The sequence below is a fragment of the Mercenaria mercenaria genome, chromosome 9 (genome assembly GCF_021730395.1).
Source record: "Mercenaria mercenaria strain notata chromosome 9, MADL_Memer_1, whole genome shotgun sequence".
NCBI lineage: Eukaryota > Metazoa > Mollusca > Bivalvia > Venerida > Veneridae > Mercenaria > Mercenaria mercenaria.
In genome coordinates, this window is record NC_069369.1 from 44,935,621 (window position 1) to 44,951,517 (window position 15,897).

A 15,897-nucleotide genomic window follows, 5' to 3' on the forward strand; every position below is an offset into this window, starting at 1 on the left:
GTCTGTAGCATCCTGACGAGGTCCTCTATCAAATTTGTTCAAATGGGGGCATTTGGCCCCTTTAAGGGGCTGCTAGAGCTGAAAACAGAAAAACCTTTAAACAACTTCTTCTCATGAACCGCTTGATGGATCTTCATCAAACTTGGTCTTTAGCATCATTATAAGGTCCTGTCCCAAGTTTTTATTAAATGGGGGGACTTGGCCCCTTTTAGGTGCTGCTAGAGCCAAAATTAGAAATACCTTTAAACCACTTTTCTCATAAATGGCTTGAAGGATTTCCATCAAACTTCATCTGTAGCATCATTATAAAAACGAAAATGTTGCAGGCTCGGTTTGATTGAGCCTGTTCATGGACGGTAGTGGAAATGGATGCTACCGTCCACGCCCTCTTGCCCCGGGTTGAGCAGAACTCAACATTTACACATGCTACAAGTACAAAAAAACAATTCAGAGACATCTGCAGATGTGTTCGTACGGCTGTGCACATGGAACCTTCAATTACACTAGCGTGTAATTTCATGAAAAGCGGCTTATGGTCCCCAGTTAAAGTAATGAGTTTGCCTTAAACGAGAAAACAATGGGCAGAACTAAACAAACGTGAATTTAGAAAGGGGATCTGAGGTTATGGAGCCTGCATATCACAGGAACTGCCAAATGACAAACTTAAAAAGCAGGCACCATATCCAAGGGGTGATTATTCAATACCCAAAGCTATGAAAGTAGGAATATTGAAACAACCCAGGCCAAAATGTTCAAAGTTCTCTCCCAATTTTGTTCAAATGGGGGCACTTGGCCCCTTTTAGAGGCCTCTAGACCAAAAATTAGAAATACCTTTAAACAATTTCTTCTCATGAACCGCTTAAAGGATTTTCATCAAACTTGGTCTGTAATATCAATGTAAGGTCCTCCCCCAAACTTTTTTAAATGGGGGCACTTGGCCCCTTTTAGGGGCCGCTAGTGCCAAAATTAGAAATACCTTTAAACGACTTCTTCTCATGAACCAGTGGAAGGATCTTCTTCAAAGTTGGTCTGTAGCATCATTATAAGGTTCTCTCCCCATTTTGTTCATATGGGGGCACTTGGCCCCTTTTAGGGGCCACTAGAACTAAAAATAGAAATGCCTTTAAAAGACATTTACTCATGAATGACATAATGGATCTTCATCAAATTTGATCTATAGCATCATTACAAGGTCCTCTCCCAAACTGATTCAAATAAGGGCACTTGGCTCCTTTTAGGGGTTGTTTGAGCCAAAATTAGAAATACCTTTAAACGACTTTTTCTCATGAACTGGTGGAAGGAACTTCTTCAAAGTTGGTTTGTGGCATTATTATAAGGTCCACTCCCAATTTTGTTCAAATGGGGTCACTTAGCCCCTTTTACGGGCCACTATAACTAAAAATAGAAATGCTTTTAAATGACTTCTTCTCATGAACTGCTTGATGGATCAAACTTCTGGTCAGTAGCATTAATACAGTCCAACCTGTACTAACGGTCACCTCCATTCAGCAGTCATTTTATGATGCCCCTGGCAGATTTTCCTCTATTTCATCACTTTATTCAGCGGCCACCGAAATTGCCTCTCGACTGCCGTATTTGACCCCTTTCAGTGGCCATGTTTCTTTCAAAACCAATTATTAGCTCACCTGTCACATAGTGACAAGGTGAGCTTTTATGATCACCCTTTGTCCGTCGTCAGTCCGTCCGTCCGTGCATCCGTCCGTCAACAATTTCTTGTCTGCACGATAGTGGTTTTATTTATGATTTTATTTTAACCAAACTTGCACACAACTTGTATCACCATAAGATCTTAGTTCCTTTCTTGAATTGGCCAGATCCCATTATGGGTTCCAGAGTTATGGCCCCTGAAAGGCCCAAAATTAGCTATTTTGACCTTGTCTGCACAATAGCAGCTTTATTATTATGTCTCCCCTAGGTACGTCACACTTCATTTCCGAGCAATAACTGGAGAACCATTTGACCTAGAACCTTCAAACTTCATAGGATTGTAGGGCTGCTAGAGTAGACGACCCCTATTGTTTTTGGGGTCACTCCATCAAAGGTCAAGGTCACGGGCCTGAACATTGAAAACCATTTCCGATCAATAACTAGAGAACCACTTGACCCAGAATGATGGAACTTCATAGGATGATTGGTCATGCAGAGTAGATGACCCCTAACGATTTTAGGGCCACTCTGTTAAAGGTCAAGGCCACAGGGGCCTGAACATGGAAAACCATTTCCAATCAATAACTTGAGAACCTCTCAACCCAGAATGTTGAAACTTCATAGGATGATTGTTCATGCAGAGTAAATGACCCCTATTGTTTTTGGGGTCACTCCGTTAAAGGTCAAGGTCACAGGGGCCTGAACATTGATAACCAGTTCCGATCAATAACTTGAGAACCACTTGACCCAGAATGTTGAAACTTCATAGGATGATTGAACATGCAGAGTAGATGACCCCTATTGATTTTGGGGTCAGTCTATTAAAGGTCAAGGTCACAGTGGCCTGTTCATGTAAAATCATTTTTATACGCCCGAAGGGACGTATTATGTTATGACGCTGGTGTCCGTCTGTCCGTCCGTCTGTCCGTTAGCAATTTCGTGTCCGCTCTGTAACTCATGAACCCCTTGAAGGATTTCAAGGAAACTTTACACAAATGTTCACCACACCGAGACATTGTGCAGAGCGCATGTTTTGGATGTCTCGCTTCAAGGTCAAGGTCACACTTAGGAGTCAAAGGTCATATCAGTTTGTTTCGTGTCCGCTCTGTAACTCTTGAACCCCTTGAAGGATTTCAAAGAAACTTGACACAAATGTTCACCACAACAAGACGACGTGCAGAGCGCATAATCCGGACGTCTCGCTTCAAGGTCAAGGTCACACTTAGGGGTCAAAAGTCATATCGGTTTGTTTTGTGTCCGCTCTGTAACTCTTGAACTGCTGGAAGGATTTCAAAGAAACTTGGCAGAAATGTTCACCACACTGAGACGATGTGCAGAGCACATGTTCCGGATGACTCGCTTCAAGGTCAAGGTCACACTTAAGGGTCAAAGGTCATATATAACTGCTTTGTGTATATTGCTCTGCATTGCAGATCTCTTTTTTGTACTTACAATATTTTTTTTTTTTTAATTACTTCCCTTTTATGTTACTATAAATAGCTTATTTTGAAACTTTTTTATTATTGGCCGTAGGGAAAAACCGAGGCCACTTTTCTGTGGTACAACATGGATGGTACTTCCAATTTTTAGGTCTATTTTTACATACCTGTATCTGATAAGGATTTTTTTGTAGACTTTGAATATTTTTTTTGTGGACTTAGATTTGTTTTTTGAAGTTTTCCTTTTGTTGTTCCAGTCCTTTGGGCTTCAACAGTCAAGTTCTTAAAATTTTGCTCCCATCCTATGATGTAAGCCTTCGGGCGTATATTGCCCCGCTTGGCGGCGCTCTTGTTTGGAAATAACTTGAGAACCACTTGACCTACAATGTTGAAACTTAATAGGATGATTGGACATGCAGAGTAGATGACCCCTATTTATTTTGAGGTCACTTGATCAAAGGTCAAGGTCACAGGAGCCTGAACAGTGACTTGAGAACCACTAGGCCAAGAGTGTTGAAATTTAGCGGGATGACTGGACATGCCAAGTAGATGATCCCTATTGCAGCCAACCATCAGTGTCTCTTTGACTTTCGCTCCTGACCCCTATTGACTTCTTGCCTATAGGACTTTGCATTGGGGGAGACATGCGCTTTTTTACAAAAGCATTTTCTAGTTTATGATTTGATTTTTACCAAACTTGCACACAACTTGTATCACCATAAGATCTTGGTTCTTTTCTGGAACTGGCAAGATTCCATTATGGGTTCCAGAGTTATGGCCCCTAAAGGGGTCAAAATTAGCTATTTTGACCTTGTCTGCACAATAGCAGCTTCATTTATGATTTGATTTTAACCAAACTTGCACAAAACTTGTGTCACCATAAGATCTTGGTTCCTTAATCTTGAACCGGCCAGATCCCATAATGGGTTCCAGAGTTATGGCCCCTGATAGGGCCGGAATTAGCTATTTTGACCTTGTCTGCACAGTAGCAGCTTCATTTATGATTTGAATTTAATCAAACTTGCACAAAACTTGTGTCACCAAAAGATCTTGGTTCCATTCTTGAACCGGCCAGATCCCATAATGGGTTCCAGAGTTATGGCCCCTGAACTTGCACACAACTTGTATCACCATAAGATCTCGATTCTTTTTTATACGCCCGCAGGGACGTATCATGTTATCGCCTCGGTGTCCGTCTGTCTGTCTGTGTGTTGGTTAGCAATTTCCCTTCCGCTCTGTAACTCTTGAACCCCTTGATGGATTTCAGAGAAACCTGACACAAATGTTCACTCATTGAAAGGATGTGCAGAACGCATGTTTCGGATGGCTAAAATCAATGTCAAGGTCACACTTAGGGGTCAAAGGTCATATGACTTTGTGTTATGTGAATATTGCTCTGCATTTGTGTTGCATTGCAGTGCTCTTGTTTTTATTTGGCAGATCCTTCTTTTGTTCGCTTACAATATTTTTTTTTTATTACTTCCCTTTTATGTTACTATAAATAGCTTATTTAGTAACTTTTTTATTATTGGCCGTAGGGAAAAACTGAGACCACTATTCTGTGGTACAACATGGCTGGTACCTCTAATTTTTAGGTGTATTTTGACATATCTGTACCTTGTAAGAATTTTTTCTTTTTGCTTTTGGTTAAAGCAATGGTACTCAGGTGAGCGATATAGGGCCATCATGGCCCTCTTGTTTTTAAGCGATACCCGCCGAAGATACCCGATTTTTGAGAAACATGTGATTGCTAAGTTTTGCTTGACTTCACCACAAGAACGACAAAATGACATGAGCTTCTCAATTAAAACTGATAACCAAGGGTGTGATCCCCTTTTTGTTACGATCAAATGGCCAGTAATTATCGGCAATTAGCGTGTCACCTCATGTCAATTTGTTGTTCACAGTTTGATCTCGGTTAAAGGTAATACTCGATATCTAATTAGTAGCATATAATGTTTGTGATTTTTTTTTATATTTCTTTCATCAAAATACTACTAGTATTAAATTTATACGAAATTTATTGTGTTTGAAAGAAATATAAACCACTCGATCTTTAATGGAACGTAACGGCAATCTTAGATTTTAGCGTAGACAGTAAGCGCGGAGAGTAGCTTCCCCTACCAAAATGGCGAAAATTGTAAACAAACTTGTTTTTCAAGTTGGAAAATTGTCTGTAACAGTTTTTGTTGTAAAAAACACGCCGGAGTTTTAGATTGCTAAGAAGACCATGCGTATTGCGAAGGCACGTCAATGTATCCTGGTAAAATAATAATAGAAAACCGAAAAAGAAATGGGCCTAAATGTTAAAATGGTCAGAAGTCTGAAAAATACATATACTGGCTGCACCTCCGATCAGCGGTCACCTGACTTAAGCGGCCAAATTGTCTGCTTCCCCTGGCTGGCTGCTTAAGACAGGTTAGACTGTATAATGTCGTCTCATAAATTTATTCTGTTTGGGGTGTTTGGCCCCTTAAAGGGTCAGATGGTTAAGGTCCTCCTCAGGTTAGCGACTTGTAATAACTTTTTCATTCATGAATTGATTTAAAAAAAACTATGCACCATTGATCAGCATGACATGACGACGTCTGGCATCAAGAATGATAAATCAGTCCCTCTTACTTTATGGAGGGGGGGGGGGGGGGGGGGGGGGGGGGGGAAGCACTTAGAGTTGCCCTTGACCATCTGTCTGTCAGAATTTGTGTCACGTATATGTCAAAAAGTATTTCACCCAGAGTCATCAAACCTCTTAGGATTGATATTCAGCACGAGAAGTTGTGCACCTGATGTTTTGATTTGGATCTCACACAGCCAGACCAGAATTATGGCCCTTGACTTAGAGGGCATACAAGTTTTTATGGCGTGTATCTCAGAACAGTATTTGACTTAGAGTCATTAAACATTAGAGGATTGTTCTATAGTGAAATTTTGCACCTGGTTTTCTGTTTGGAATTTCACTCAGTCAGACAAGAGTGTTGGTTTTGACTTAAATGTGCTTAAACATTTGTGTTGCAGTGTCAGGAAGTGGGGGCACCAATGTCCTATGGACACACCTAGTTATAAATGGGGGTGTTTGGCCCCAGTTAAGGGCCACTGGAGCTAAAAATAGAAATACTTTTAAATAACCTCTTCTCATGAACTGCTTGTTGGATCCTGCGGGAGTATCTTGCTTTGCACATAATAAAAAAGATAAAACTGTCATGCCGAAAGGTCAGTTGCTATTTTAACATTCATACTTTAGACTTGTGTAAGTGAGTTATGAGTGAGTTACACTAATGGCTTACTTATTACATGGTTAGCAGTGTTGGGACTAATTCAACTGCAGTTACCAACTGCCTGCCTGCATATTTGTATGCCCCCCGCAAAACAAATATACACTGCTTCACGCCTCTGTAGTCTTCCTCCAAAGAAGTTGTAAGGGGGTATATTGGTTTCAGGTTGTCTGTCTGTCAGTAGACACAATCTTGTGCACACCAACTCTCCTCATCCCCTTGTTACAATTTAATGAAACTTCACACAAGGGATCAGTAACAACAGTAGCTGTGCATGGTGCATGTAAGGTTCTTTCAGAAAAAAAAATTGCAGAGTTACGGGACTTTGTTTTTGTTACTATACTATATATATATACATAGAGTCTTCATATGCAATCTTGTTTGTGCCTGATCTCCTAAACCCATGTACACAATTTAATGAAACTTAACACAAGTGGTCTGTAGTAACCCTTTTTATGTATGGTGCATGTCAGGTTCTTTCAGAAAAAAATTCTGCACAGTTATAGGACTTTGTTTTTTAGCTCACCTGTCACGTAGTGACAAGGTGAGCTTTTGTGATCGTCCGTCATCCGTCGTCTGTCCACAATTTCTTGTGAACATGATAGAGAACACATTTTGCAGTCAATTTTAATCAAACTTGCACACAACTTGTATTAGCATAATACCTCGGTTCCTTTCAAAACTGGCCAGATCCCATCATGGGTTCCAGAGTTATGGCCCCTTAAAGGGCCAAAATTTGCTATTTTGGCTTTTGCAGCCATATAGAGACTTCATTTATGGTTTGATTTGATACAAACTATATACAACAATAAATCTTGGATTCCATGATGAATCCGTCAGATCCAATCATAGGTTCCGGAGTTACAGCCCCTAGGTCATCAGGTCAGATCAAAGGAAAAGCTTGTTAACAACCTAGAGGCCACATTTATTACCCATCTTCATGAAACTTGGTCAGAAATGTTTATCTTGATGATTTCTAGGCCAAGTTCGAAACTGGGTCATATGGGGTCAAAAGCTAGGTCACCAGGTCAAATCAAAGAATAAGCTTGTTTACACCCTAGGGGGGCACATTTTTGATTCTATCTTCAGAAATCTTGGTCAGAATGTTTGTTATCATAAAGTCTTGCATGATTTCAAATCTGGGTCAAAAGGTCAAATCAAAGGAAAAGCTTGTATACACTCTAGAGGCCACCTTTTCGCTCCAATCTTCCCGAAACTTTGCCAGAATGTTTGTTTTCATTAAATTTTGGACAAGTTGGAATCTAGGTCATGTTTGATAATAGCTAGGTCACTAGGTCAAATCAAAGAAAATGCTTGTTTACACTCTAGAGGCCACGTTTTTTGCTCCAATCCTAATGAAAATTGGTCAGAGTATTTGTCTCCATGAAATTACTAGGTAAAACATGTTACACTGTTATGGTTTGTTACTCAGGTGAGTGACCTAGGGCCAACTTGGCCCTCTTGTTGTTAATATACTATACACATACAGTCTGCATATGCAATCTTGTGTGCGCCTAATGTGTCAGTCACACTACACCGTATAGCGTTAACGGGCGCCCAGCATATAGAAAAATTGCGGCAGAAAGTTATCCGGTGAGGAAAGGCATCCCCCGCTGCTGCTCGGTGCTCTCGCGATCGGTGTATGGGGAGCATAAAATGCACAATGACCGCAGGACGAACAACGTTCAATTAACGGACATCACCATACTAGTAACGGATTTGTACCGCGTAAAACGTAAGCGCAAGGCATGAGAAACTGACACAACGTTCTTTGAACGTTTGACGAATGTATTGTCAGTTATCGTTCATTGAACATACGTTACATCTCTTGCATGTCCGGTAGTAGTCCGTCCGTGAATCAGGTCCACCGGAAAAGAATGGATGCGAACCACACAAGTACAGAATAAGGAACGCACGAGTAACGAACAAAACGCATACCGGCGCATTGCTACCGTACATCTAACAGACAACTTTGTCCGGTGGTGTACGTTCCAAATTTTGAACATGCTCAAAACCTTCCACCGGATGGAACACACATCGCTTGACATGTAGCGCAGGCGCCGCATGAGAAACGGAAAAGAAACGCATGCGAACGGACCTAAACGGATTGAAAATTTTGTTATACGTTGGACGTCCGTTAAAGCTATAAGGTGTAGTGTGACTGACCCATAATCTCCTGAACCCTTGCACACAATTTAATGAAACTTCACACAAGTGATCAGTACCAATCCTAGTTGTGGATGGTGCTTGTTAGGTTCTTTTAGATAAATATTCTGCAGAGTTATGGGACTTTGTTTTTTGTTACTATGCTATAATCATAGAATCTGCATATGCATTCTTGTACGCGCCTAATCTCCCTACCATTGCACACAATTTAATGAAACTTCACACAAGTTATCAGTACCAACCTTACTTGTGCATGGTGCATGTTTAGTTCTTTCAGAAAATATTCTGCAGAGTTATGGGACTTCGTTTTTAGCTCGACTATACGAAGTATAACGATAGCTATCCTACTCGACCCGGCGTCGGCGTCTTTCCACGTCCCCACCTTGGTTAAAGTTTTTTTTTACACTTTCTCTTTCTTCTACTTTCTCTGTAATTACTTGATGCATTTGATTCAAACTTAAAATAGTTATTCCTCATCATCACCCACATCATCTGACATAAGGGCCAATATTTTATGATTTATCCCCCCTTTTCACTTAGATATTCAGGTCAAAGTTTTGATGCACTTTCACTCTATCTCTGTTATTACTGAATGGATTTGATTCAAACTTAAAATAGTTGTTCAACATCATCACCTACATCATATGACAGAAAGTGCATAACTCTTGCACAGTTTTTTCATGAATTATTCCCCCTGTTTATTTTGAATTTCAGGTTAAAGTTTTGATGCACTTTCACTCCATTTCTGTTATTACTGAATGGATTTGATTCAAACTTAAAATAATTGTATAACATCATCACCCACATCATATGACACAAGGTGCATAACTCAGGCACATTTTTTTCATGAATTATTCCCCCTGTTTACTTAGAATTTCAGGTTAAAGTTTTGATGCAATTTCACTCTATCTCTGTTATTACTGAATGGACCTGATTCAAACTTGAAGTAATTATTCAACATCATCACCCACATCATATGACACAAGGTGCATAACTCTGGCACCAGTTTTTCATGAATTATTCCCCCTTTTACTTAGCATTTGTTAATAATATCTCAGTTGTTATGAAATGCATTTGATTCAAACTTGAAGTAGTTGTTCCACATCATCACCCACATCATATGACACAAGATGCATAACTCTTGCACCAATCTTTAATGAATTATGCCCCCTTTTTGCTTAGAATATACTTATATAGTGTTTTGATACACTTTATCTTTACCTCTCTTATTGTGCAATATCTTCATCCACCATTGGAGTCATTAAACACTCCAGTGACAGCTCCAGTTTCCTCAGATGTGCCCAGTTTCACTATCCAGCTTCGAAATAGTCGAGCGCTCTGTCTCCTGTGACAGCTCTTGTTTGTTACTATACTATATACATACAGTCCACATAATTATGCAATATCTTGTGTGCGTCAAATTGCAATGTACAGTGTCAGTGTGTGCAGGGGTTACATTCATCAACTTCAGTGATAGCTCTAGTTTCCAAACCTTTTTGTCAGATCAGTATATTAAACATGAAGGTCAGGTTAACCTTGAGCATTTAAATGGTTTCTCATTATTACCCCCATTACTGACTGGCCATGAAGCAGGCATGCATGTTCTTCAAATATCTCTTGTTGCCCAAATTTGGATTTTTTGTACTAAATATTTCTAATAATTGATGCTATACAGAACACAACATTCAGCATGTTATTGCAGAGTCAGTGTCATCTTTCCGTGCTATGGCCAGATTATTGCATATTTCTTTGGTTGCTGAAAATATTTGTTTTCCATATAATTACATTTCTTATTATTAATTGTTGTTTAACAGATTTACAATTACACTGACATCCTTCTGGACAACGATGCTCAGGGCAGTGGAATCTATTTACCAGACGTAGATGATCCTGAACATTGTCATGCACATAATGCAGCACTCTGGGAATTAACTTTGTTACAAGTAAGTCATTCAGGTATATCTCACAGAAATACAGTCTGTTTGCAAAAAATGAAATCAAAATTGAATTTTGATCATATTACAATTTTGACCAGTTAACAAACCTTACACCAGACCTCAGGTGCACCTCTGGGCATTCTTAAAGGCATAGGCAGGCATCTGGGTGGAACAATAATATTTGGTAAGCCAGCTGGATTGCTTTTCACATTAAATAATTCTACATCAAAGGGTTTCAAGCCCACAGATGGGAAAGTAATTTGAACTCCGTGACATTCAACCACTCAGACATGATTTGCTCTCAGATTGCGGTATTTGAATAAAAGTTCTGCACCACAAAATGCACAATATTTTGTCGCATTTTGTAATTATTTCTTTTTTATCAAACCCAAAAGGTTTTATGTGGCTAGTTTTCTCTTACGTGGCTAAAAGAACAACAGAGAGAACAAAAGAGTAGCCACATAAGTATCCATATGCAGGAACGTCCGTCCGGAGCCATATCTAGGAAATGGTTGGGAATATTTATTTAAAACTTCATATACATGTTCACCACTATGAGTTCTTGAAGCCCGTCAAGTTTCAGTCAGATTGCCCAAGTAACACCAGAGTTATGGCCCTTAGAAATTTCTAGTGTTAACTATATAGGGTACTATAAATATGGCAATTTCTGCATCATAATTTTTTATATATTTGACCTAGAACTATGAAACTTAAACAGAATTTAGATCACCATAATGTGGTTGTGTACACACAATTTCATTTGGATTTATTTGTAAATTAAGAGTTATTGCCCTTTAATTGTATAAAAATCCACATATTTGTACATAACAAACTTACCATTTGGTAGAATTTCATTAAATTTCTTTCATTCTTTTCCATGAAAATTTATTGTAAACATGTGAATTTGTGTACCCACACCTGGTCACCCCCTTACCTTGATTACATCCCTCCCTATCGCCTGACCCCCGCCCCCCCCCCAAAAAAAAAAAAAAAATAATTCATTATTTAAATTTTTTTAAACAAACTTCATATACATGTTCACCACTATGAGGTTATGGGGCCCATCAAGTTTCAGACAGATTGCCCAAGTAATGCCAGAGTTATGGCCCTTAGAAGTTTCCAGTGTTAACTATATAGGGTACTATAGATCTATAGATATTTCTGCATCATAACTTTTGATATATTTGACCTTGAACTATGAAACTTTAACAGAATTTAGAGCACTATAATGTGGTTGTGCACTCAATTTCGAACGGGTTTCTTTTGTAACTTTAGAGTTATTGCTCTTTAATTTTCTAAAAATTCACATATTTGTACATAACAAATTTACCATTTGGCAGAATTTCATTAAATTTCTTTCATTCTTTTCTGTGAACATTTATTATAAACATGTGAAGTTGTGCACCCACACCTGGTCACCCACTTGCCTTGGTCACTCCCCCTCCCCACCCCCCTCCCCTTCCCCCCCCCCCCCCCCCCCCCCCCCCCCCCCCCCCCCCCCTCCCTCCAAATTTTTTTTTTTTTTTTTTTTCATTTCTTATTTTAGATTTTTTTCAAACCTTCCATGATTATTTATCAACATGCAAGTTGTACCATTCCCCCACCTCACTCCTTAAGTTGTGACTGCACAAACCTTGTCCTCAGCCATGTTCAAGATATCTTACCGGTGTTCTCTTAAGAACATCTGTTCTTTTAAGTTCAAATGTACATGTTAAACAGCAACACCTGGTGCCAAACCACTCAAAGACAATATTTCGTTCCAGTTAAACTTCAAGCTCGCATTTCAATTAACTGCATTTCATTTTAAAAGCTAAACTTACTACAGTAAGCATATCCCATTCAAAATAAATTCTTTAGTCAGGATCAAAGTATCATACATTTATTATGTACTCTTTTATTAAACATTTGTTTTCTGTTAAATTGATTTTGACTAATGAAATTATTTGCTTCTTATTAACATCCTTAACTTTTTGCCGGATATATTTTTTTGCCATTCCTCACCACAAACCCTTTCGGCGGGGGATACCAATTCATCGAATTTACTTGTTAACACTCTAGAGGTCACAATTTTGGCCCAATCTTAATGAAACTTGGTCAGAATGTTACCCTCAATAAAATCTTGGACGAGTTCGATATTGGGTCATCTGGGGTCAAAAACTAGGTCACCAGGTCAAATCAGAGGAAAAGCTTGTTAACACTGTAATAGCCACATTTATGACTGTATCTTCATGAAACTTAATCAGAATGTTAATCTTGATGATCTTTAGGTCAAGTTTGAATCTGGGTCATGTGGGTTCAAAAACTAGGTCACCGGGTCAAATCAAAGGAAAAGCTAGTTAACACTTTAGAGGCTACATTTATGACCATATCTTAATGAAACTTGGTCAGAATATTGATCTTGATGATCTTTAGGTCAATAGGTCAGGTGAGCGATACAGGGCCTTCATGGCCCTCTTGTTTAGCTCACCCTGCTTTTGTGATCACCCTGTGTCCGTCAGTCGTCCGTTGTCAATAATTTGACTGTTAACACTCTAGAGGTCACAATTTTGGCCCAGTCTTAATGAAACTTGGTCAGAATGTTACCCTCAATAAAATCTTGGACGAGTTCGATATTGGGTCATCTTGGGTCAAAAACTAGGTCACCAGGTCAAATCAAAGGAAAAGCTTGTTAACACTCTAAAGGTCACAATTTTGGCCCAGTCTTAATGAAACTTAGTCAGAATGTTACCCTCAATAAAATCTTGGACAAGTTTGATACTTGGTCATCTGGGGTCAAAAACTTGGTCACCAGGTCAAATCAAAGGAAAAGCTTATTAACACTCTAGAGGTCACAATTTTTGCCCAATCTTAATGAAACTTGATCAGAATGTTACTCTCAGTAAAATCTTGGATGAGTTTGACTTGGGTCATCTGGGGTCAAGAACTAGGTCACCAGGTCAAATCAAAGGAAAGGCTTGTTAACACTCTAGAGGTCACAATTTTGGCCCAATCTTAATGAAACTTGGTCAGAATGTTACCCTCAATAAAATCTTGGATGATTTTGATACTGGGTCATCTGGGGTCAAAACATAGGTCACCAGGTGAAATCAAACGAGAAGCTTGTTAACACTCGAAAGGTCACAATTTTGGCCCAATCTTAATGAAACTTGGTCAGAATGTTATCCTCAGTAAAATCTTGGACGATTTGATATTGGACTATCTGGGGTTAAAAACTAGGTCACCAGGTCAAATCAAAAGGAAAGCTTGTTAACACTGTAGAGGTCACATTTATGACTGTATCTTCATGAATCTTGGTCAGAATGTTAATCTTGATGGTCTCAAGGTCCAGCTTGAATCTGGGTCATGTAGGATCAAAAACTAGGTCACCAGGTCAAATCAAAAGAAAAGCTAGTTGACACTGTAGAGGCCACATTTATAACCATATCTTAATGAAACTTGATCAGAATGTTGACCTTGATGATCTAAAGATCAAGTTCAAATCTGGGTCAGGTGGGGTCAAAAACTAGGTCACTAGATCAAATCAAAGGAAAAGCTTGTTAACACTCTAGAGGCCACATTTATGACTGTATCTTCGTGAAACTTGGTCAGAATGTAAATCTTAATGATCTTCAGGTCAAGTTCGAATCTGGGCCATATTGGGTCAGAAACTAGGGCACTGAGTCAAATCAAAGGAAAAGCTAGTTAACACTTTAGAGACCATATTTATGACCATATCTTTATGAAACTTGGTCAGAATGTTAATCTTGATAATCTTTAGGTCAATAGGTCAGGTGAGCGATACAGGGCCTTCATGGCCCTCTTGTTTGTTTTTTTTTTTTTTCATTTTTAATTTTCCATCAATATTTATAATCAACATGTGAAGTTTTGTACCCTCACCCGGTCACCTCCACTTAGAATAGTTATTGCTCATCATCACCCACATCATATGGCACAAGGGCCATAACTCTCACACCAATATTTCATGAATTATCCCCCTTTTTACTTAGAATTTCAGGTTAAAGTTTTGATGCACTTTCACTCTATCTTAATTATTGTACCCCCCGACAACAAAGTTGTAAGGGGGGGTATACTGGTTTCTGTCTGTCTGTCTGTCTGTCTGGTCGTCTGTCCGTAGACGCAATCTTGTGCGCACCATCTCTCCTTATCCCCTTGACAGAATTTAATGAAACTTCACACAAGTGATCAGTACCAACAGTAGTTGTGCATGGGGCATGTTAGGTTCTTTTAGAAAAAAAATTTGCAGAGTTATGGGACTTTGTTTTTTTGTTACTATACTATATACATAGACACAATCTTGTGCGCACCATCTCTCCTCATCCCCTTGACACAATTTAATGAAACTTCACACAAGTAATCAGTACCAACAGTAGTTGTGCATGGGGCATGTTAGGTTCTTTTAGAAAAAAAATTTGCAGAGTTATGGGACTTTGTTTTTTTGTTACTATACTATATACATAGACACAATCTTGTGCGCACCATCTCTCCTCATCCCCTTGACACAATTTAATGAAACTTCACACAAGTGATCAGTAACAACAGTAGTTGTGCATGGGGCATGTTAGGTTCTTTCAGAAAAAAAATTTGCAGAGTTATGGGACTTTGTTTTTTTGGTACTATACTATATACCTAGACACAAACTTGTGCGCACCATCTCTCCTCATCCCCTTGACACAATTTAATGAAACTTCACACAAGTGATCAGTAACAACAGTAGTTGTGCATGGGGCATGTTAGGTTCTTTCAGCGACAAAAATTGCAGAGTTATGGGACTTTGTTTCTTGTTAACATACTATGTACATACAGTCTGCATATGCAATCTTGTGCGTGCCTAATCTACCAAACCGTTACACACAATTTAATGAAACTTCACACAAGTGATCAGTACCAACCCTAGTTGTGCATGGTGCATGTTACATTCTTTTCGATAAATATTCTGCATAGTTATGGGACTTTGTTTTTTGTTACTATACTGTATACATACAGTCTATATACATACAGTCCACATAATTATGCAATCTTGTGTGCGTCAAATTGCAATGTACTGTGTCAGTGCATGAGGGGGGTACATTCATCACCTTTAGTGATAGCTCTAGTTACTAAATGGATTTGATTCAAACTGAAAGTAGTTGTTCCACACCATCTCCCACATCATATGACACAAGGTCCATAACTCTGGTACCAATATTTGATGAATTATCTCCCCATTTTACTTCGAATTTCAGGTTAAAGTTTTGGTGCACTTTCACTCTATCTCAGTTATTACTAAATGGATTTGATTCAAACTTAAAATAGTTGTTCCACCTTAACACCCACATCATATGACACAAGTTGCATAACTCTGGCACCAATTTTTCATGAATTATGCCCCCTTTTACTTAGAATTTAAGGTTAATTTTGATGTATTTTCACTATATC

General features: G+C 38.9%; 1 protein-coding gene across 1 annotated transcript in view; it reads left to right on the forward strand.

Annotated features, from left to right (window-relative positions):
• LOC123547002 (nucleolar complex protein 3 homolog) overlaps window positions 1–15,897 on the forward strand; it is a 323,445-nt gene that overhangs the window by 258,855 nt on the left and 48,693 nt on the right. Inside the window, exon 18 of the mRNA XM_053551318.1 lies at window positions 10,360–10,488. Coding sequence (XP_053407293.1) covers window positions 10,360–10,488 — 129 coding nt within the window. The remainder of the gene's footprint in view (window positions 1–10,359; window positions 10,489–15,897) is intronic.